General features: G+C 41.7%; 1 protein-coding gene across 3 annotated transcripts in view; it reads left to right on the forward strand.

Moving 5' to 3' along the window:
• Nucleotides 1–375: 375 nt before the first annotated feature.
• The window catches only part of ADCYAP1R1 (ADCYAP receptor type I), a gene marked incomplete at both ends in the record, with an annotated part of 117,894 nt that continues 96,825 nt past the window's right edge, over nucleotides 376–21,444 (forward strand). For all 3 annotated transcript variants that reach the window (XM_084204683.1, XM_084204682.1, XM_084204684.1), the window contains one exon: nucleotides 376–426. In XM_084204683.1, the coding sequence (XP_084060809.1) occupies nucleotides 376–426 (51 nt within the window). The remainder of the gene's footprint in view (nucleotides 427–21,444) is intronic.

Consider the following 21,444-nt stretch of genomic DNA (forward strand, 5'->3'; position numbering starts at 1 on the left):
TGTTCAAAATAATCCACCCTTTCTCCTCCTCTGGGTACAATTTAGGTGTTTGCAGCTACAGAACCTGTTCCAGCATTTGACACAAGTTACTGATCACACCAAGTCCTTTGCCTTTAAATTAGATATCCAAGACCACCTTTAACATCTGCAAAAGCCTGGTTGATCTCTAATAAGTGCCAGCTGCAGTTCAAGTGTTGGGTTCTTTGTTTTCTGTCTCTTTCTTTTTCATTTTCTCCGTGGTTTACATATGCATAATAATTTTTCTCTTTTGTTGCAGAGATCTTGATGTGAAGACCTCAAAATATCAGCAGAGCCTGTGCTTCAGCCCTAATCTCAGTGTTAATGAACAAAACTTGTCCAAACTTAGGAGAGAAGATGGCCATCAACTGGAAGATCTGCTTCTTCAGCCTTGTATTGCTTCCTGTGGTAAGGAAAAATGATTTTATTTGCATTGTTCTGATATAAATACATGTTCTCCAGGCCAGCACTTGCCAAGAGGGAAGGAATCTGCTGCTGACGCTGGTTCTGGATTTTTCTGGGGGGTCTCATAGTTTGGGTTAAGACTTTTCCAGCCTCCTTTGTTAATGAATTAGGACTGTGATCATTGCTCATCCTGAAAAGGGCAAGCCCATCCCTTGAGGGCATTTGTTCACTGTTTTTAACCGGGATTCAAAATAAAATAAAGTAATAATTAGGAAAAAAAAAATATTGTGTCTTCTGTTTCAAATCCATTGGTTTAAAAATATTTTTTTTTCCAGACAGAGGGATAAAATGAAATATCCCCTTTCATCCCCCCCTATGAAACATAAACCTTGAGATATTCCAGGCAGTGCTTTTGGAGGCCTCCCTTTTCAGAGGAGCAATTTTGAGAAACAGTAAAAGTGGGCCTCTAAAGATACTAAAGGCACTTAAAGTCATCCATCATCTTTCTGAAGATATTCAACTCTTTATGAAGATGACAGGGATTAATTTTCCCCACAAGCCTTTACTTACTAAACAACGTGCTCTTCCATTAATAACTCTGTGTTAACACATCTGGGCATTGTAGCTCTCCCTCTCCATTGTCCCCACACACAGTGACTGCACCTCTCCTCACACAACAGCCACAAAAACACTGAAAAAAGAGATTTTTGTTTCCCTTTGTAGCTGTGAGGAGTCGTGCACAAGCCCTGCAAGAACCTCTTGTTGCATTCAGCACAATTCTGAGTTAAACCATTGCTCACAAATGTGCTTTTCAGCTCTTCTCCAGGAGCAGTGACAAACAGCACCAGGATTTCAATCCCCCAGCTCATTCCCCTGAAGAGCCTTCTACAACTTCCACACAAATGCTTTACACTTGCTCAATACACAGAATATTTTCACATTAGTGAACTTTAATAGTCAGTGACTGAAAGAATTCATGACATTTAGTTAGTTTTATTTTTAAATGGCAGCTGTTGCTTGTGATGCTGGTGTGACCAGAGCATCTTTTAGCAGTTTTTGCAGAACTTTTTGCTTTTGTGTATCCATTATGTCTTCTACAATGCATAGCAGGCAGCACAGAGAACTTGGTTTTACTTTGGCACCCTAAAATATATTTTCTTTCCTTTTGGCTCTTACTTAGAGTCCATTTCACTGCACATCTGAAATCTGGCATAATTCAGCTAAATTCTGTAGAGTTGGGTTGGAACTGGTCCCATGGTTGTGTTCATCCAAAGAATTCAGTCCTTTACATATAAATATATGGTCTTGGGATTTTTACCTAGAGCATGGCTCCTGTGACTCTTCTTTAGATTTCCTGCTCAGGTAGAAATGATTACTTATTAAAAACTGAGTATGTTTGATTTTTATAACACATCTCTAAAATTACTCCTGTAAACTTCCTCTAAGCTAATGGGGAGGGGGAAAAAACCCCAAATTTAAACTGATTTAGGTACTGTGAGATTTCTGTCTGTAAAAAAAGTTTAGCTCAAACTCAGATGCTGGTTTTGGACATAGAAATGTTGATGACATGGATCCTGCCCTGGGAGAAACTGGAAAGCTGAATTCCTGGCCATGCAAGCATATTTTTCACACTGCAACCAAAATAATTAAATGATCAAAAGACAAAAGGAATTTCTGTTAAATGGCCAACAACCTTCAATATTTCAAGATTTTTGGTGCTCTGCTCGAGACCCTTGGAAGGTGTCTTGCTATTTAGAGGTGAACAGTTTTTAATTAAGGGAAATAAATGAACAAATTTCTTGATGGGTGACCTTCCTGGCAGATGGGGAAGGACAGCAAATTCCCAATTGCTCACGTTTCAGGACATAACTGTGGTTGCTGAGCTGGATAATTAGTGATCAGCTCCAGCTTGTGGAAAGAACAGTTCTTAATGAAATACCAAATAGCAAACCAGAGCTAATAAGAAAAAAACTGGTTTTTTTTTTTTTTTGCTGCTGCTTCTGTGAAGTTTGTGATCTTCTTTATGATTATAAGGTTTTACTGCAGTCTTTTGCAGGAATCCAGACACTGAAGTTACCCATTTAACACACATGAATTTGTGTGTTTGCACACACAGAGCCCACCACAGAGATTATACAATAATTTGTGTATAAGTATTCATTTCACATTAAATCCCTACATTTCTTTTCACAGATCAAATTTCAGGAATGATATAATGTTATTTATGTTTCTTCCCTCGCTGTCATTCTTTTGCAGTTCTTGTGGTAACACTGGGGCACACCCTTTCCCTGTGAGCCATCTGTAATCTGCTGCGCTCCTGACCTCAAATTGGCACTTTTCTGTCATGCAGATTTTCCAATTTTCTACCAAAGGGAGTGGATGTGACTTTTAAAATAATTAGAGTCATTGAAAGTCATCTTAGATTCCACAATGTTCCTGGAACAAAACTGTTTATATACTGCTTTCCTCCAAGCACATCTGGTCAGACCCTTTTACCCACAAAAGCCCCAAAATTGATGTCCACATTCATAAACAAATCAAGAAAAGACAAAAAGAGAACCAAATATGAATGGGAAATTCCAGGTGGCTTCCACTATAGGCTCCAGCCAGACAACAAGGAAAGAATATACTAAGAAATAATTAAAAAATGAGCATTTTAAGCCAGTTCTAACTGTCAGATACAAGGGTGGTTCAGTTTTTCATGTGTTTTACAGGCTGCTCTGCATTAACCTAACCTATGAACCCCTCAGGACTGAAGACACCACGATGCCTGCAAGGCCTTCAGAGGAATTCTTGAGCTCTATTTTGTTTCTGCCATTTAAGTGCTTTTCTAGATTTAGGTGCCTCTGTTGCTATTTCAGCTTGTTTTAACCCATTTTTTAAGGCTCAGCTCTTCTCAGTAATTTCCATTCTTTGCTTTGGATGAAACTCTGAACAGCCTGGGATAGTGGGAGGAATCCCTGTCCATGGCAGGGGGCTGGAACTGGATGGTCTTTGAGGTCCCTTCCAACCCAAACCTTTCCAGGGTTCCATTATGTCTTTTTTTTGGAATTTTAACTTTTCTGACTGGCATTTTGATTGACTTTGCATTCCATTCACCTGTGATAACATTGTGCTGTGTGTTGTCGTTTTTTGTTGTTTTTTTTTTTCTAAATGGAATTTATTAACAAAAGTCATCATAAAATTATGGAAAAGAAAGGATCCTAAACCATCATTCCTTTGTCTGGTTCCAAATGTGCTTGAGAAACAATGAGTTTCATGACTCACAAAGTTGGCTTGGTGTATGAACTGAATTTTAAATGTAACTGCAATGCAGGTGTTCTAACTGTCCAGAGTAATTCCATCTGATGCATTTCTTCACCCAATACTTGGAATTTCTCGTGAGCACATATTTAATATTGCTACACTTCAATGTTTCCAGTGGCAGAATATTCTGTGTAATGTTTGATCAGTTGGGAAGAATGTTCTCCTTTAAAAAAAAGAGAGAAATATGGGGAAGGGAAGGTGTAAGTGATGCCTCTTGTACAGCAACACTGAAGTGTGATCTCTGAGTGAGAGTCAGGTGGGAAAACACAGGTTGGGATGTGCAGGCAGCACCTCACAGAGCAGAGAATGAAACCTGGGTCTGATGATGGGTAATGAACTCATGAAGAGCTGAGAAGAGAAACTGAAGTGTTTGCTCAGCCCCTGTTTGCTTCAGGGGGGAATATTTCTCATTTTTCTCAGGGTGTGTAGAGGCTGCAGAGCAGAGAACCCTCTGTATGCTCCATTTTTCATCCCTGGCTGTCACTTCAGTGCCAGGCTGCCTTCAAATAGAACCATCCACCTTCCAGCCTCTGTTATTTTTAAAAGATGAGGCACAGTGTATTTCAGACAAAATATTCTGCAAGTTTCTCTCCCAGCCTGCAACGTTTTTAAGCACAGCCCAAAAATGAGGCTCCTCAGGCACAGACATGCAAGCTTGGATTGGTCCCTGCTCTTTAAGCAAACCAATTTTTTTCCATTCCAGAGCTTAATGAGAGAGCTTTTAATGAGTTTACCTTCCTGGTGATTTGTAGCATCTCATAACCCTGTTAGAGAAGTCGAGCTCTCTGTAGGACTGCAGGTTTCTCAAACACAGTGCACGGTTCCATGTGACTTCCCTGTTATTTATGTAATGAAAAGATAAATATTTTATATACAAACACAGCCTGGGGATTCTGGGAATGTTCTCCATAGGAGATAAAGGCTCAGCTCACCAAGGCATTAATGCTACTGGAGCTTTTCCATTTTAATAGGAGGAGCTGGTGCTGGGGGCAATCTGGAGAAAATAGCAACCTCTTAACAGTCTTGTTCAAAATAGAAAAAACAAAGTTTTGGATGTGCAATACTGGTTAAAGCAGTTCCAAAGAGCAGGTTCAGAATTCTGGTAACACCAAAAAATCATCTGAGAAAATCAGTGGGGTCAAACCACAGAGGTCTTGGTACCAACCAACTTCCAGGATATTCCAGAGGCACAAAAATTAGGATTCCAAGTCCCAGATGGTTGTTACCTTGTCAGTTAGGTGGGATAAGAGTTTCCAGAGAGTGCCAGAGTGAGAGAGGGATTTTCTCCTGACCCATCTCTAAGTCTCTGTGGGTTTTTTTCTGAGAAAATTCAGTGTTTTAACACTCCTGAAGGTGGTGGGAGCCCTTTGTGTTGGTGCTCTGTCTGCGCACTGGCACTTGGAACCTCACCTGGGCACCAGTCAGGGTTATTGCAGAAGCTAGAGAAGGACACCTGGTTAAAATGTAAAAATGTTTTTCATGGAATTATAGGATGGTTTCTGTTGGAATGGACCTTACAGGTCAGGTAATGTCAGGTGTCCTGGGCAGGGACCAAGATTTTCAGAGCCCTGTCCAGGCTGGCCTTGAAGATTTTTAAGCTCTTTAAGCTGATTTGCACAAAAGATGAATGACAGGGGGAGAAAAAAGTCTAAAAATACACATATTCTACCCAAATGTGGTTCACAACACTGTGAACAAACACAGGTGTCTACCACAACTTTCCTTTAGACAGACAAGATATCTCAGAAATGCAAAGCAGCAGGTAACAAAGCAAAAAATAGTTGCCCTATATTACATTAAAATGTTCTCTTTTTTTTGCCCTCTGGAAGTAGCAGTAATTTCTGTGAGAGGCAAATAAAATGATGACAATGCTGATTTAAAGGCATTCATTAATGTGATTTTTTTTTCCCTGCTGGTTTTGCATTCCTGAGCTTGCAGGATGGTTGGATGAGCAGTCAAATAACAAATTGGACATTAGAAAGAGTTCTTAAGAAAGGAGGCTGTAAAAAAAAAAAAAGAAAATCAGAGTCAGTGATTTTTCATGTTGCTCAGCTGTTAATAACCAGCTCCTGGAGAGATAGTTTTCAAGTCTCTAGACTTCAAGAGTGTTGCCTGCAATTCCTTGGGTTTACTGACTCAGCAGCCCAGGAGGATTTCCTGTGCAGGCAGCCTGAGGAGAGAGCTGTGATGCAGAACCAAAGCTGCATAGAGGGGAGGGGGAAATGGGAGAAAAAGATCAGGGAGAGAGGACAAAAATATGAAAAAAAATCACATTTACAGCACTATTCCTCCATTAGGGATTTGCCTCTTGTATTCCCTCCTGCCCCTCTCACCAGAGCTGGAAATAAAGAGGTTTTTCCCAGTCTGTGAAATGAACCCTGCTGCTTCTCAGAGTGAATGTGGGTCCTGTGGCAGGGACTGAGCCCTGCCTGGGGGACAGGGAATGATGCTGGAATCCTTCCTGGGGGAGCAGATGGGCTCAGTGGCTCCCACCCCACAAACCCTGCAGACCAAAATTCCAAAGATTGTCTGAGCCCAGCTGTGGGGTTGGGAAAGCAGAGTTTGCCAGGCTTGAGGGCGCTTCCAGGGCTTCTTTCCCGAAGCAAGAACAACCTGGCTGTTCAACCTGCCAGCTGTTTGACCTCTGTGAGGCCCCTCAGAAAGCCCTAAAGCCCCAAAGCCCCTGCAGTCCCCAGGGCCACAGAACCCAACCCCACAAACCCTTCTGTGCTCCCCTGGGCAAGGAGCGAATTGCTGACTGCAGAGAAACTTGCGCTCCTGAAAAGAAAGTTGTGTTTCTCTCAGGTTTATTCTCCCCATGTGGAAGGGCAGATTTTGGAGCTGTGGGTCCCACCTGTACCAAAATCTGATGATCTCTGTGATCCTTTTCTTCCATGCCAGTTTTGCCTAAAAGGACACCATGAATGAGTCAGAGCTGCCTCTGAACTTTCCTCTGTGTGTGTGTTAGGGCTGGGTTCTGCACCTAAATAAGTCAGGAAATTCACTTAGAGCAATAATTAGCCCCCTAAATGCTGGATATCTGGGTTAGAATCAGAGAATCCAGGAATGGTTGGGGTTGGAGGTGACCTTAAGCCCATCCAGTGCCACCCTTGCCATGGCAGGGACACCTTCCACCATCCCAGGCTGCTCCAAGCCCCATCCAGCCTGGCCTTGGGCACTGCCAGGGGTCCAGGAGCAGCCACAGCTTCTCTGGGCACCCTGGGCCAGGACCTCAGATGAAGATATTTATCTATCTTTATATATAATTTTGATTTTTCTATATTTAATATTATTCTCTACTTAGTGATTGACACCTCTAGATATTGGTAAAACCCATCCTAAAATCCCCCTGATGCTGCCTCTGCTGCAGGGCTCTCAAAACATTCTTTTAGACTAAACTTTGGTCTCTTTAGTTTTTAAAAATCTCATTTTTATTGGGCATGTATAATAAATGTTATGTGCATCAGGAATAGATGACAGTAACTCACCCTTGCCCAATTGATTGTCTTGAATTTTCAGTATGTTGTGACTCATCTTGGTAGGGAGGTTTGTAAGGTTATCACAAATGCTGTTTACTACTCTTGGTTCCAGGAACACATTTTTAAAATTCAATATTAAATGTATGTTCTTGTATGAGTGAGGGCAGATGCCAATGGATCTTTGTGTCTGTAGTAAAAAAAAAATACATTATAAATGCATCCATTAAATACTTCAGAATCATCATAAAAACACCCCAAACCCAAAGATCTATTTTAAATAAAACAGGAAAAATATTTTCTCCACAGAGCAACATTTAAAAAATATTCTGTAGTACTTTCACAGAATTATTGCTTCCAGTAGAGTTCAAAAATCCAATCTCAATTTAAACCACTTTTCCTCTTTTTTTGCATCTAAGATTTCTAAATACTTATTTTCTTCAAAGAAGAAACTATATAGAAATGAACACTTTTAACACTGCTCAGCTCTTTTAAAACGGAATAAATTCCAGATACTTGTGATTTTTTTTGGTTTTGGGTTTGTTTGTTTGGGTTTTTTAATGTTTTTTGTGGGGTTTTTTGGGGTTTTTTTTGAGTTTTTTTGCTATCAGTATGGATTTGACTGTAAATACAATCAACATGTTGAGGGAAAATCATCTCAAGGAACATCTTTGGGGCAGATTTAATTTGTGCTGGGGAATTTGATGGTTTCCCAACCTTTGTACATGCTCAGTGCCCGACCTCACTCTTCCACCCTCCTCTAGATCTGGATTTCTGTGGAGGATTTCAGGGTGATTTTTAGTAAAGGATTTTACTGTTCCTGCCCTTCCCAATAACACATTTCTGCAGTGCCCTTTTCTTGCTCTGTGGGCTCCTTTTGGAGTGCAAAATTCTCTAAGGGAATATTAATTCTCTAAGAGTTTTAGACAGAGGAAAACACTTTATCTGCTGTCTCCTCTTTCCAGATGATTTTGGCCCCACAGTCTCTCTCCAGCTCAGAATCTGTGACCAAAATTTGTTACTGAGGGGTTAAATCCAGGCTTTGCTTTTGTTTTGAAGACTTCTAAAACACTTTGTCAACAATTTCACCCACATTTGGGAAAGAGCAGCCCAGAGATTTTAATTTGGTTTTTTTTTTTCTTCCCTGATAGCCACATCTGAACATTTTTGATATTTGACATAAAAGTGTTTTTTAGACCTTTATGTTTTCTTGTTTGCTAAAGGCTTGCAAGATAACTGATAATACAAAATGGAGATTGGGTAGGATTAGAGATATGCTAAAGCTCAAGGGCAGCAAGTTGTTTTCACTTCCTCAGAGATATTAAAATGTTCTTTTCCCTGCTGCCTTCTGGCTGAGCTGGTTTTAGTTATTAGGTCTCTTAGCCACTTATGATAATTTTCTCCATTATTTAAAAAACATAAAAGAAATATCAGATTTGCTCTGCAACAGCAATTAAATTCTCATGTAATTTCAATCCAAGTCCATTTTAGCACCTCTTCCAGCAACATAAATATGTGAGCTCCAAACCTTTTGGGCATCATATGTTGTTTATTTTGTATGAACTCATTCAGAAACACCAGGTGAACAAACTGCACCTCATTTAAAATAACCATTTACTCTCACTGTGTATTTTCAGTTTAAAAGGTTTGCCTCCCAGAATGATGAATTTACTGTTCCTCCACAAGTGGCTGTAGCTCTGGGAATTCCCAGGAACTCTTCATTTGCAGAGCAGCTGTGGGAGAGCCAGGAATTTTGTACAGCATCAGTGGGAAAGGGTTGGAAGAGGCTGAAGGGCTTTTAAACCTTAGGAAAGCAAATTAATATGATCACCTATATGGAAATATATTGATTTTTCTATTCCTCCATGCATCCTTCAGACCCAAATGCTGTGGGTCAGTTCAACTGAATTTGACAGAAGAACCACATTCTCAGAAAAATTGAATTTCCAATGTTTAGGCAGAGATTTTTTCTTATTTCCTTACAGAAAGAGAAATTTTCTTCTTTACAGAAAGATAAATTTCATAAGAAACTGCAGCTGTGGGAGAGCCAGGAATTTTGTACAGCATCAGTGGGAATGGGTTGGAAGAGGCTGAAGGGCTTTTAAACCCTTAGGAAAGCAAATTAATATGATCACATATATGGAAATATATTGATTTTTCTATTCCTCCATGCATCCTTCAGACCTGAATGCTGTAGGTCAGTTCAACTGATTTTGACAGAAGAACCACATTCTCAGAAAAATTGAATTTCCAATGTTTAGGCAGAGATTTTTTCTTATTTCCTTACAGAAAGATAAATTTTCTTCTTTACAGAAAGATAACTTTCATAAGAAACTCAGAAAGCTGCAGCTCTGGGAGAGCCAGGAATTTTGTACAGCATCAGTGGGAATGGGTTGGAAGAGGCTGAAGGGCTTTTATACCCTAGGAACAGCAAATATGATCACATATATGGAAATATATTGATTTTTCTATTCCTCCATGTACCCTTCAAACCTGACTGCTTGGTTCAACTGAATTTGACAGAAGAACCACAATCTCAGAAAAATTGAATTTCTAACAGTTTCACACCAATGTTTAGGCAGAGATTTTTTCTTATTTCCTTACAGAAAGATAAATTTCATAAGAAACTCAATCAACTTGTTAGACAGAAGAGTGTCCAGACTGGAGCTCATCTTAGGACTAAGGGTTGATGGCTTTAAACTGAAAGAGGGGAGATTAAATGGGATACTGGGAAGAAATTTTCCTTTTTAGGGTGGTGAGGCCCATTTGTCTGGGGCTAAAGTGCTCTGGCTGGCTCTGGGCTTTCAGACGTTCTGAGCTTTGTATCTTCAATATCCTGAAATGAAATTTAAAAAATTAAAACAAAAAAAAAAAGAAAAAGAAAAGGGAATGTTGGGTTGTGTATTCCATCTCTTTTGTAGCTCAAACCCTTAAAAAATGTCGTCAGTTGGATGCCCTCAGGTCATTATTTCATTGCACATCCCTATTTTTCTGCCTTTCCTCACACATTTCTTTGCACATGGTCTGGTATCCGAATTATTCTAGCCCCAAAAATCCATGTCCATGGATAGCACTTGGCAGAGCAGCCTGGGGACACCCTGGGTGTTGTTGCAAAGAAATGCCTTCACTTTTGCATTTATATACTTTTTCCTTCTCCACAGAAGTTTATTTATTCTATTTATCCAGCTGTTTGCTGATTCTATTTTATTATTTAAGGGATTTTATTGTTTTTGTGAATTAAAGCAGAAGACAGGGACAAAAAATAATAAAAGTTTATTTTCCATTGGTTTTCACCTTCTGGTTATAACATGAATTCTGCAGCTATTTCATTTAGGGAATACAAAGATTGAAATGAAACTTCTTTTCCATTTTGTATCTCTGGATTTTTTTGCTACACCTCTGTTAACAAAATCCAAAATGATGCCTTGGGAATGACAATCAGTATTTTAGGGCAGCTCCCCTCTACATGGTGCTGCCTGCAAAGGGAAAATTTGGGGAAAAAAACCAAACACCAACCAGTGCAAAGCTGGTAGAAGCCATTGTAAAAGAGCTGTTGAAAGTGGGGAAGAATTCAATCCTATTTAATGTATTGCAAGGAAGAAAAATGGGAAGTTTGTCAGAGATGTGTAGAGGGATGTTTGACAGCAATAACATTAATCTAGAGAAAATTCTGTTCTCAGAACTGCTTTTGGAGCATTGTTTGTATTATTCAGTGCTTTGTGATTTTTTTTTTCCATGTGTGAAAATGTGAAATATTTATCTGTTATGAAAGGTGTAGTGTGGAAATTCTGAACACAGGAATCTTGAGGATCAAATGAATGAGTTAACATTGGAATCACCCAGAATAATCCACGAGGGACAATATGAAAGAGGTTCCACCAGTTTTGCTTTCAAATCTTTGTTTAGCTGAAATATGACAGCAATTTGCTCCCCTGGCAGAGGAATCCCTGCTCTGTTTCTCTCTTCAGCATGGATTATACAGAGAGTATTTACATGTGTTAATGTTTTCTTCTGAGAGCAGGGAAATCAGAGCAGCCAAAAGAGCTGCTCCCATTTCTGATCCTGTCATTCTTCCTGGAAAACAAAACTTTCTTCCTTCTATGAACTTCAATCTGAATAAATTAGAACATTACCACAATTTAGCATTACAATTTCAAGGACTTTGGAACTATATTTTATTTTTTTAATCATGTTGAAATTCAGAAATAAGTGGAGAAGTGCTCTGCTTGTCTTTATTCCATTGCCTGTCTGGCTGTAGGATGGACAATTATTTAGAAAATGAGAGAATCAGAGAATTATGGATTGGTTTGGGTTGGAATGGAATTTAAATCATCCAATTCCACCCCTGGCATGGGCAGGGACACCTTCCACTGTCCCAGGGTGCTCCAATCCCTGTCCAACCTGGCCTTGGGCACTTCCAGGGATACAGGGGCAGCCACAGCTTCTCTGGGCACCCTCCCAGGGTGGAATTTCCTCTCAATATCCCATCTAATCCTGCCCTCAGACAGCTTAAAATCCTTCCCCTGTGTCCTGTCCCTCCATCCCTTGTCCCCAGTCCCTCTCCAGCTCTCCCAGAGCCCCTTCAGGCAGTGGAAAGGGCTCCAAGGTCTCCTTGAAGCCTTCTCTTCTCCAGGTGAGCACCCCCAGCCCTCCCAGCCTGTGCTTAAACTCCCTGAGAAGTAAAATTGATGGACATGGTGGAAATTAGTTTTCTTTCTGTAACTGGAAATTCATCAGCAGAAGAGAAATTAGCAGCTGGGTATGAGCAGGGAGGTGAAGATGAAGCTGCTAGAGGTCAATAACTGAGAAATTCTGGGCACTTCAGGTCCTGGCCAGGAATTTATGTGGGGAAATCCAGCAGAAACGGAGCAACAACCTTTTCTGAGATTTTGGTTTACTAAGAACAAGACACAGGTACAAACTCAGGGCTGTCCTGCCAGGCAGGGAAGGTTTTCTGAGGTTGGGTTGCAGTTCTTGTGTGGCTCTCAGCAGCTACCTGAGAAAGAAGCAAACTTTGGCTTGTGCTGCTGGGGTGGGGAATAGGTCAAGACACATCTGGGGATGTGGGAATCAAGGGTGGCTGAGGATTCCAAATCCAGAATCAGTGAGGTTATGATGGGGTTGGATATCAGGAAAAGTTTCTGCCCCCCAGAGGTTTTTCAGGCACTGGAACAGGTTTCTCAGGGAAGTTGTTGTCACTGACATTTTTTATGAAAAATCCTTTTGCCAGGATCTTTTCTCCTGAGAAGCTGAGAAGCCTGAGCTTCTCCATGTTTTGCTGCTTTGGAATGTGATTTGGAGAATTGTTTACCCAACATGGGAAATTGTTCTTACTTGATGACCAATGACAGTCACTTGTGTCAAGGCTGTGAGCAGTCACAAGATTTTATTATCATTCCTTTCTATTCCTTTCCAGCTTTCTGATGAAATCCTTTGTTCTTTTAGTATTCTTTTAGTATAATGTATATCATAAAATGATAAATCAGCCTTCTGAAACATGGAGTCAAGATTCTCATCTCTTCCCCCATCCTGGGACCCCTGCGAACACCACCACAAGTTGTGTTGGCACCAAGCCCAGCAGAGCTCAAGGAACTTTTGGACAATTCTCTCACCTGGTGGGATTTTTGGGGTGTCCTGTGCAGGGTGAGGAGCTGGACTCAATGGTCCTTGTGAGTCCCTTCCAACTGAGGATATTCTGTCACAAACCAAGTAGGATCTGGAATTTTCAAGCTCAAATTTTCAAGCTCAAATCTGGAATTTTCAAGCTTAGATTGGGATCTCTTAGTCAACAGTCAGGGACCCCACTGATATGGCATGCACAAAAACCACAGCAGAACTGTCACCTCTTTCTCCAGGGTGCCAACTTATTGACATTTCTCACCTTTAGCACATTAAATTTAGGAAGAGTTGCTTCAATATATCAGCCAGCACTTCTTATCTGTCATGTAGAGCTGCAGCCATTTATACTTTGGCTCTAAACCCTATTTTTTTTTCCCCTTTCTTGAGGAAGAAAAATTGTCTCTTGTTTAAATATGCAAAAGGCTCTGATTTTCAAAGGCTGTGCACTGCAGTCAGCTGCAAACAGCACAGCTGAGGCTTCTGCTACCCTGGGCCAGAGCCACCAACTCTGCATCCACAATGTCCCAGTACCTGCCAACACTTCAGAAATGTCTTTTATTTAAAAAAAAAAAAACTTTTTATGTTTCATTATGTATTTTTTCATTGTTTTTTTTTATGAAATGCAGATTGAGTGCTGTAACAGTTGAGAACAACAGGACTTGTGCTGCCAGGTTAACAGAATCCACGCTGTTATTTAGTCACAAATCCCTTTTCTGGGGAGATTTCTGTGTGGCACAAAAGGCAGGAGAAGCTGGAGCAGAATCTGGGTCATGACAAGGCTCTGACAGGGAGACCTGTGGCTTATCTGTCAGGGTCTGAAAGGCAGCCAAGCCCTGCTGGTTTGTTTGGAATGAAGTCACCCTTTAAGGGGGAGATCTGGTGGTGACACCAGACCATCTCAATCCCTGCCTGTTGTCCCTCCTTAAATCAAACCCTACCCTGCAGTGATATAAGAGTAAACAAGGATTTGAGGGTGGGTATGCAATCTGGCACCGAGTTTGGTTTGGTTTGGTTTGGTTTCTAGTAATTCTGCAATGCTGTTTTGTGATATTCTGTAACATTTTGTAATTTTCGACTTTTTTATTGTAATATTTCTGAATTTACTTGTAATATTTCTGAACTTTTTTTCCTAGAGGTTCAGCTCAGGAAATGTTGTGTAGGGTTTTCTAAGGAGGCCTCATGAGCAGTGCATGGGTGATAAATTCATTTTTGCCTTTATGCTCTCATCCTGATGCCATGTGAAATAAAGCATTCAGAGAAGGAATCACACATGGATAGGAAATGCACTTTTTGCAGGATTAAGTAATAAAGTGCATTTTTACATCATGGTTCACAAGAACTTTGAGTTATAGTTTGTAATGGCAGAGTATTCTTGATACAGCAATAGTAAATAATTAGATTAACACATAAAATGTTAGGAAAAGGGAAAAGAAATAGGAAAAAAATTGGAAAGAAAGAGTGAGCTGGGTGTGTAACACACATGCAGCAAGAACTGCTCTCAAATATGTTGCTCCATGCTGGTCCAGATTTTTATATAGTAGCTTATCCTTCCAAAACCGTCAAATTTTGAGGATCTCATCCCATAGCAATGTGAATAAAATTAAAAAAAAAAAAATAAAAATCAGGAGTGTTCAGGGTTGACTTCAACCAGGGAAGATTTTCCAAGGTATAGGAAGGCTCCAGCTGTTCATAGGAAATATTTCTACATATTCTGCCAAGGCTGTGATGTGGACCAGAGGTTTCATCTGCTTTTTTCTAGTCTTTTGCTGTTCCATCTCTGCTCTCCTCCTGTATCTGCTGCTCTCAGCTCCTCAGAAAAGGAATTGAGGTGGATGTGTCTGAATTTTTTCATAATGTGTAAAAAGAAAAGCCCTCTAATTGTCACACCTTGTCTGAGATGTTCTGGAGTTCAGCTCTTGTGATTGAAGAATGGAACTGGGTGTGATTGTGTTTCCCTGTCTCTCAAGCTCCTGTGAAAATGTCAGTAATTAATTACTGCTTATTTTGGTTTTACTGTGGCTAATGCACAGGTCCCTGCTGACTGCGAGTCTGGGCCTCTCTTTAATGACTTCTCTAAAAGATTTTGTGGTTTTATTGTTCTTTTGAAGCATCAGAGATGGGTATTGAGGTCCAGAGTTATTTTTCATCACCTGTTCACTGCATGTCCTTGAGAGGGGCACATTTGTGCTGCATCCAGATCACAAGGCATGATCCTAATTCACAGCTGCATGTTCTTAGGCTCTAAAACATAATATATATAAAATATAAATAATATTACTATCGTATAGTTTGTAGGGCTAAAGACAAAGGCCAAATCTCCCATGGAAAGTCATTATTTGTTAATATGCATTAATGGAGACATTAAAAGATTTAATGAGTTAAATACTATAAAACAGGTAATGTGTCTTCTTACTCTCAGTGGTGTCCAGAGCATCATTAACTGACATCAAATTGTCATTTTTAGGCTTACAGATGCCCAAGACAGAAATGCTGCATGTGGTTAAACAACAATGAATTACAAACATCCCTTCTGTTTCATCAGTGGGGAGAATTGTGTTGGTGGAACTGATCACTCCTCTGGCAGGGATTTATTTGCCCAGAGCTTGGTTATTCACTGTCAGGAGACCACTGTGTGCACCATCAGAGAATTCCTGAGAATTGCATTGAAATGTTTCTGTTCAAGAGCTGTTTCCAGATATTTAACCACTGGTGCTCAACCACGTGCCCACTACTTCCACTATCCCAGTGATGCCTTGTGCAGGCTGCCCTGGAGCAGAGGCTGGACAGAGCTAAAGAATAAAGCAGGGATTTATCCAAAGGATCTCATCCATGGATGCACCTTGGGCAGCACCAGAGCCCAGCCAGGGCTGCACCCAAGATGAACCAAAATGGCCCCAAAATGCCCGGCCGGGCACGGGGTCTCTCCCTGGGATCAGCTCTGCTCCATTTGCACCTTGCAGTTCATTGTCCCATCCCAGCTTTAGCCCCTGCAGTCCCACCCTGCTTGTTTTTCTCTCTCCAGCCCACGGGGTTTGTGCTCCTGGCCTGAGATTTGGCTCATTTGTCCTTGGTGCCCAGCTGGAGCAGGAATTGTTTTGTCTCCCTGCTCTGTGCACAGAGCTCAGCATCCCCTGATGTGAAGCTCAGACCCACACACTAAAGCAGCTCAGAATCTGAAAATATAAAAGATAAAACCTGAGGCATCAGGCCTATACACTCAGGGGTGCTGAAGCTGGAAAAATAAAGCAAAAATCAGAGTTTCCAAGCAGGAGGATGGGGGTGGGATCCACCAGTGCTGGATCTGCAGCCACTGGTGTCACCTTGGGATCCCATTTTTGTTACCAGCAGGACAGGAACACTGACACTGCAAGTCTCCTTCTTTCTTTTTTTTCACCCTGATAGCTTAAGTCATAAATATTGATCAAAACCAACTGTCCAAAGCATTAACTGGCTGTGAGAAGTGTTTCCTGATGCTCCTCAGCAACACAGGACTGAGACAGCCCTAAAACCAGAGAGAAGGTGACTGTCAATAGTCAGAAAACCCTAAAAGCAGGAACTCTGCTTTGCTAGATGACCTAATAAAAGTGGCATTAGTAACATTCTCTGTGGTATAAACCCTGACTGAGGGATCATGGTGGATAATAATGTTAGAGGGAAAAAATTTGGAATTTGCTATTTTGTGAAAAATTAGTTGTTTTAATATCGTTTGTCATCCTGCAGGAGTGTGTAATATATCTCAACTTTTTTTCTTCCTTATTCTTTCTTTTTTTCCTCTATTTGTTTTCTTTTTTTTTGTTTGTTTGGTTGGTTTTTTTCTTTTAGGCTTTAGTTTGTGTGTTTGTTTGTCTTTTTTTTGGTTTGGTTTGGTTTGTTAGCTTAAATTTATTTTTCCCCCCATGGAGGAGATTGCATAAGCTTTTAAAACTCAAAGTAAAAATTTTCCTTGCCCTTAAAATGGATTACTTGAATGCCACCTCTAAGAGAGCTGAAGAGACACTTTTGACAAGGGCATAGAACAAGGAGGAATGGCTTCAAACTGCCAGAGGGCAGGGCTAGATGGGATATTGGGGAGAAATTCTTCCCTGTGAGGGTGGGGAGGCCCTGGCACAAGGGTGCCCAGAGAAGCTGGGGCTGCCACATCTTTTCCTTTCTGATCCCTTCAGCTGAGCTCCACGTCGGTGCTCTGTGGTGGTGTTCACAGGGGTCCCAGGATGAGGGAAGAGATGAGAATCTTGACTCTGTGTTTCAGAAGGCTGATTTATTATTTTATGATATATATTATATTAAAAGAAAATGATATATTAAAACTATACTAAAAGAATAGAAGAAAGGATTTCATCAGAAGGCTAGAAAAGAAAAAAATGGAATGATAATAAAATTTTGTGACTGACCAGAGTCCAAACACAGCTGGACCTGTGATTGGCCATTAATTAGAAACAACCACATGAGACCAATCACAGATGCCCCTCCCTGTTGCATCCCACAGCAGCAAACAATCATTGTTTACTTTTTGTTTCTGAGGCCTCTCAGCTTCTCAAGAGAAAAAATCCTAGGGAAAGGATTTTTCATAAAATATGTCTATGGCAGTGCTCTGACATCCCATTCAGCCTGCTCCCATTCTTTTCTTCAGAAATATGTACTCTAATCCCCTCCTTGAGTTTTTACAGCAAAATAGTGATGAAACCTTCCAGAAACAAGAAGGAGAAAGGAAGGCTGGCTGAGAACACAGCTCTAAGCACAACCTTTTGTTCAAAGATTTGATTCCTTTGGGATTTTTCCAGTTGTGATTTGTTTTTCATCCTCCACTTCAGCACAATGCCCAACCCAATGTCTCTGAGCACTGAAAGGAGAAGGAGGGAAGCTCAGAATAAACTCAAGCACTCCCAATTACCACTGCTATAATGAGCTTTTTGCCTTCCTTCTCCAGTGGTCTCCCCATTCCTGGAGTCCCTTTGGGGAATATTGGAGTCAGAGCTGCAGCACGAGGCATCCACTGGAGCTGCCTGCAGGGAGGAGAGAAAGGGAAGAACGTGTGTGCTAGCTGAGGGCAAACAGCTTTAATTAAATTAGCAGATTAATTAAAGCTTCCTCCCCTGGGCAGGGTATGTGTGTGTAGAAAGTGTTTCTGCAGCCTCCCGTAGCTGTTCCTCAGCACGTTCCTGTTCCAAGTGTGACTCAGATGGGGCTCCACGAACTTGCTGGGAGCCTCTACAAAACAAATTTCCTGTCAGGGACCTTTTCTCTTCAGGGTTTTGTTTAAATGCAGTGAAGTATAAACGGGCAAATAACAACAAGTAATGACAAGAGCTTGCTTTGCAAACGAACGCAGCATCCAGCGGCACGACGGCTGCAGAGCTCCTGGAAGCTTCTCTGTTTCCCAACACCCCCACAGTGAGAGAGCCCTGGTGTCAGCACAGATTCCCTCTGTGAAAGTCCTCGAGAGTTCTTTGCAGTGTGAGAAAAAAATATTCAAGAATTTTTGAGAGCCTTGAGTCTGCAGGCTTCGCTCAGGTCCTGGGGCAAGCAGAGAAGGCCAACAGTGTCCTGGGCTGGATTGAGAACAAAGGCAGTGGATACAAGGAAATGTTTATTACCATCTGTGCAGCACTCAATGGATCAGCTGTACATCACAGAATCACAGAAAGGTTTGCTTTGGAGGGGACCTTAAAGATCATCCACTGCCACCCCCTGTCCTGGGCAGGGACACCTTCCACCATCCCAGGTTGCTCCAAGCCCTGTCCAGCCTGGCCTTGGACAATTCCAGGGATCCAGGGGCAGCCACAGCTTCTCTGAGCACTGTGCCAGGGCCTGCCCACCCTCACAGGAGAGAATTTCTTTCAAATATCTCATCCAAATCTACTACTTCTGGAACATTGCATCCAGTTTTAGGCTCCTCAATACATAAAATATTGCAGTCACCTGAAGCAAAGTTCAAAGGAGGGACACGGAGATTTCCTGTGAGGAGAGGATATTGAAATTTGGCTTTTTTGCCAGGTGGAAGGAGAGAAAATGAGGGGGCAACCTTGTGGCAGCCTTGTGGTATTTATGAGGAGAGCATCAGGAGGAAAGAGCCAGGGTTCTCATCATGCTGTGTGGCAGGAGAAGAAAAGAATGTTGGTGTAACCTGAAACAAGGGAGGTTCACACTGGAGAGACTCCTTTTTACTCTGAGAATAAGTGAGCACTGGAGTGAGTTCCACCAAGGTTGTGCAGTCTTCAAAACTTCTTCAGAATTTTCAAAACTGCAGGTGGAATAAGCCAAATTAACCCTCTACTGGTTAATTGGAGTTAACTATTGCCATTGCTGCCCCTGCTTCCAGTGGAAGCTTGAGCTGGATTCCTCTGGAGGTGCCCTCCAACCTGAATTGTCCTGTGATTCCATGGCTCTCCCTGGAAGACACAGGTGATAGTTGACATATTCAGAGAAAGCCACCAGAGACAGGGATGTCTGGGGGAGGGCAAAGAGTAGGACAGACTGAAGATTTAAACATAAAATCTGTAGAGCAGAAAGAGAAGGGTAAAGCTCTAGGTTATCTTTTATATCCTATTGATTCTGGGCTGCTCTGGCAGCTGATGCAGACTCTGCTTTAAACAGGGGACATTCCTGCATTGCCAGTGCTGCCTAAAGAGTGAAAAAGGTGTGCTTTTCCTGAAAATCCTCTGGACAAAATAGGAGAGGAGGAGATGCCTTTCCATCTGTTGCTGTTGCTGACAGAAAATGCAGCTGTAAAAATGATGGTCCAGGACCTTCTTAAGGATCAACTGGAACCTCCTATTCAGAGTTTATGTGGCAATTTCAGGGTTCAGAGTAACCAGTTGTTTTGCCCAGGCAACAGATAGATGTGACAGAGAAAATCTGGGAGCTGAAAAATCATTATTGTAAACCTACAGGTTTAGCCCTCTGGATCAGCAGCTCCTCAGATTATATGAACAGCGTGTCCCAGATTGCTCAGAAATTAAAGTGTTTCTATTTCAGCTCCCTGGTTTCAGGTGTTCAGCTGAATCTGAACATCTCATCCCAGATTTATGCTGATAGAAATCCTAATTTCTTAGTCAGGCACAATGTGTTAAAAAAATATAGATCCCACCCTCTTCTACTCCAATAATTTTTATTAATCGATTAATCGGAACTTCTGTGCTAAATCTGAAATGGTTACCTGAGGCTGGAGTAGTAGAACCCCAGATAAAAAAACCTCATTATTTTTCCTCCTTTGTCAATCACAAATTCCAGCAATTTACACATGCACGACTTGCTTGTAACCCCCAGCCAGGAAACCTCTTGCTGTGACAGAGACTTGGCCAAACCCTGGATCCACGCTGGGCTGTTCCCTTGCCAGCAGCTCTGCCCTGTCACAACCTGTGTCAGGAGCTGGAAAGTGTCCTTGGAAGAGATTGTCTGTGATATTTGCAAGTCCTGCAGCCCTGATATCCTGCAGTCAGGCCATGCAACCCAATCCTGCTCCATGCTAAAAGCTCTCGAGGCAGTGAGAATCTTCCCATAAAGCTTTGTAAGGGAGTAGACCCTGATTTGAACACCTAAATTCCCTTTCTTTTGAACAATTTGAAAAATAAGTGGGAACTGCAATGCTGGCAGGAGGTCATCAGCTTTTCAGGCTCTCTGAGGAGTGAAGGGAAGATCCAAACTGTGCTGCAAACTGGGAGCTGTACTTCAGAATTTTATCTTTGGAGAGGAAATTCCCAGGAATTGCTGGACAAAGCCATTTTTATGCAATAGAAAATCAGCAATCAGAAGGGCTGCTAAACCCTTAGTTTCATCTCGAGCACACTATGTCTAGCAGGATTTTTAATCACTTTTCCAGTGAGTGGTTCAGCCTGCCAGTACAAGGTTTTGAGAAGCATCACCTGCTATTAGAGATAGGGTAAAGGGATATGTTGGTTTAATCCAAGATGACACTTCCCATGGAAGTCCTCAGCGATCCTGGGAATGCTCCACAATGCTCAAAGAGTGGATTTACAAATGGTTTCCAAGATAAGGGAGCTTGCAAAAAGATATAGAGAGGTTATTTCAAGAGCATGTGGTGACAGGACAAAGGGAAATGGCTTCAAACTGAAAGGGAGCAGGTTTAGATTGGATATTGGGAAGGAATTGTTCCCTGTGAGGGTGGGCAGGCCCTGGCACGGGGTGCCCAGAGAAGCTGTGGCTGCCCCTGGATCCCTGGCAGTGTCCAAGGCCAGGTTGGATGGGGCTTGGAGCATCCTAGGACAATGGAAGGTGTCCCTGCCCAAGGCAGGAAAACTGGGAAAATATCTCTAAGGTCCCTCCCAACCTAAGCCATCCCATAATTCTATGATAGTACAAAAAGCCAGTTCAGACAAACTCAAAAATAGTTTTACCTCATGTTGTGTAACACCTCTTTGTCCAGCATTCACTTCAGAAGGCATCCACTGAGAGAAGGGACCTGTGGATTGTGCTGCTGCTATTTTCTGACCTGCAGTGGGATGTGCATCTCTCCAGGAGGGTCAGAAGGTACCCAGATCTTAAATTTCCACCAGCCACTTGGAAAGGGATCGATGCCTTTTCCTGGCAGTGTGTTCTGCTGCTGGGTATTTTTTTTTTCCTTGCACAATTTGTTTAAAGTGTGGTGTCCAAGCTCTGCTGC

Source organism: Fringilla coelebs (assembly GCF_963513975.1).
Source record: "Fringilla coelebs genome assembly, chromosome: 1".
NCBI lineage: Eukaryota > Metazoa > Chordata > Aves > Passeriformes > Fringillidae > Fringilla > Fringilla coelebs.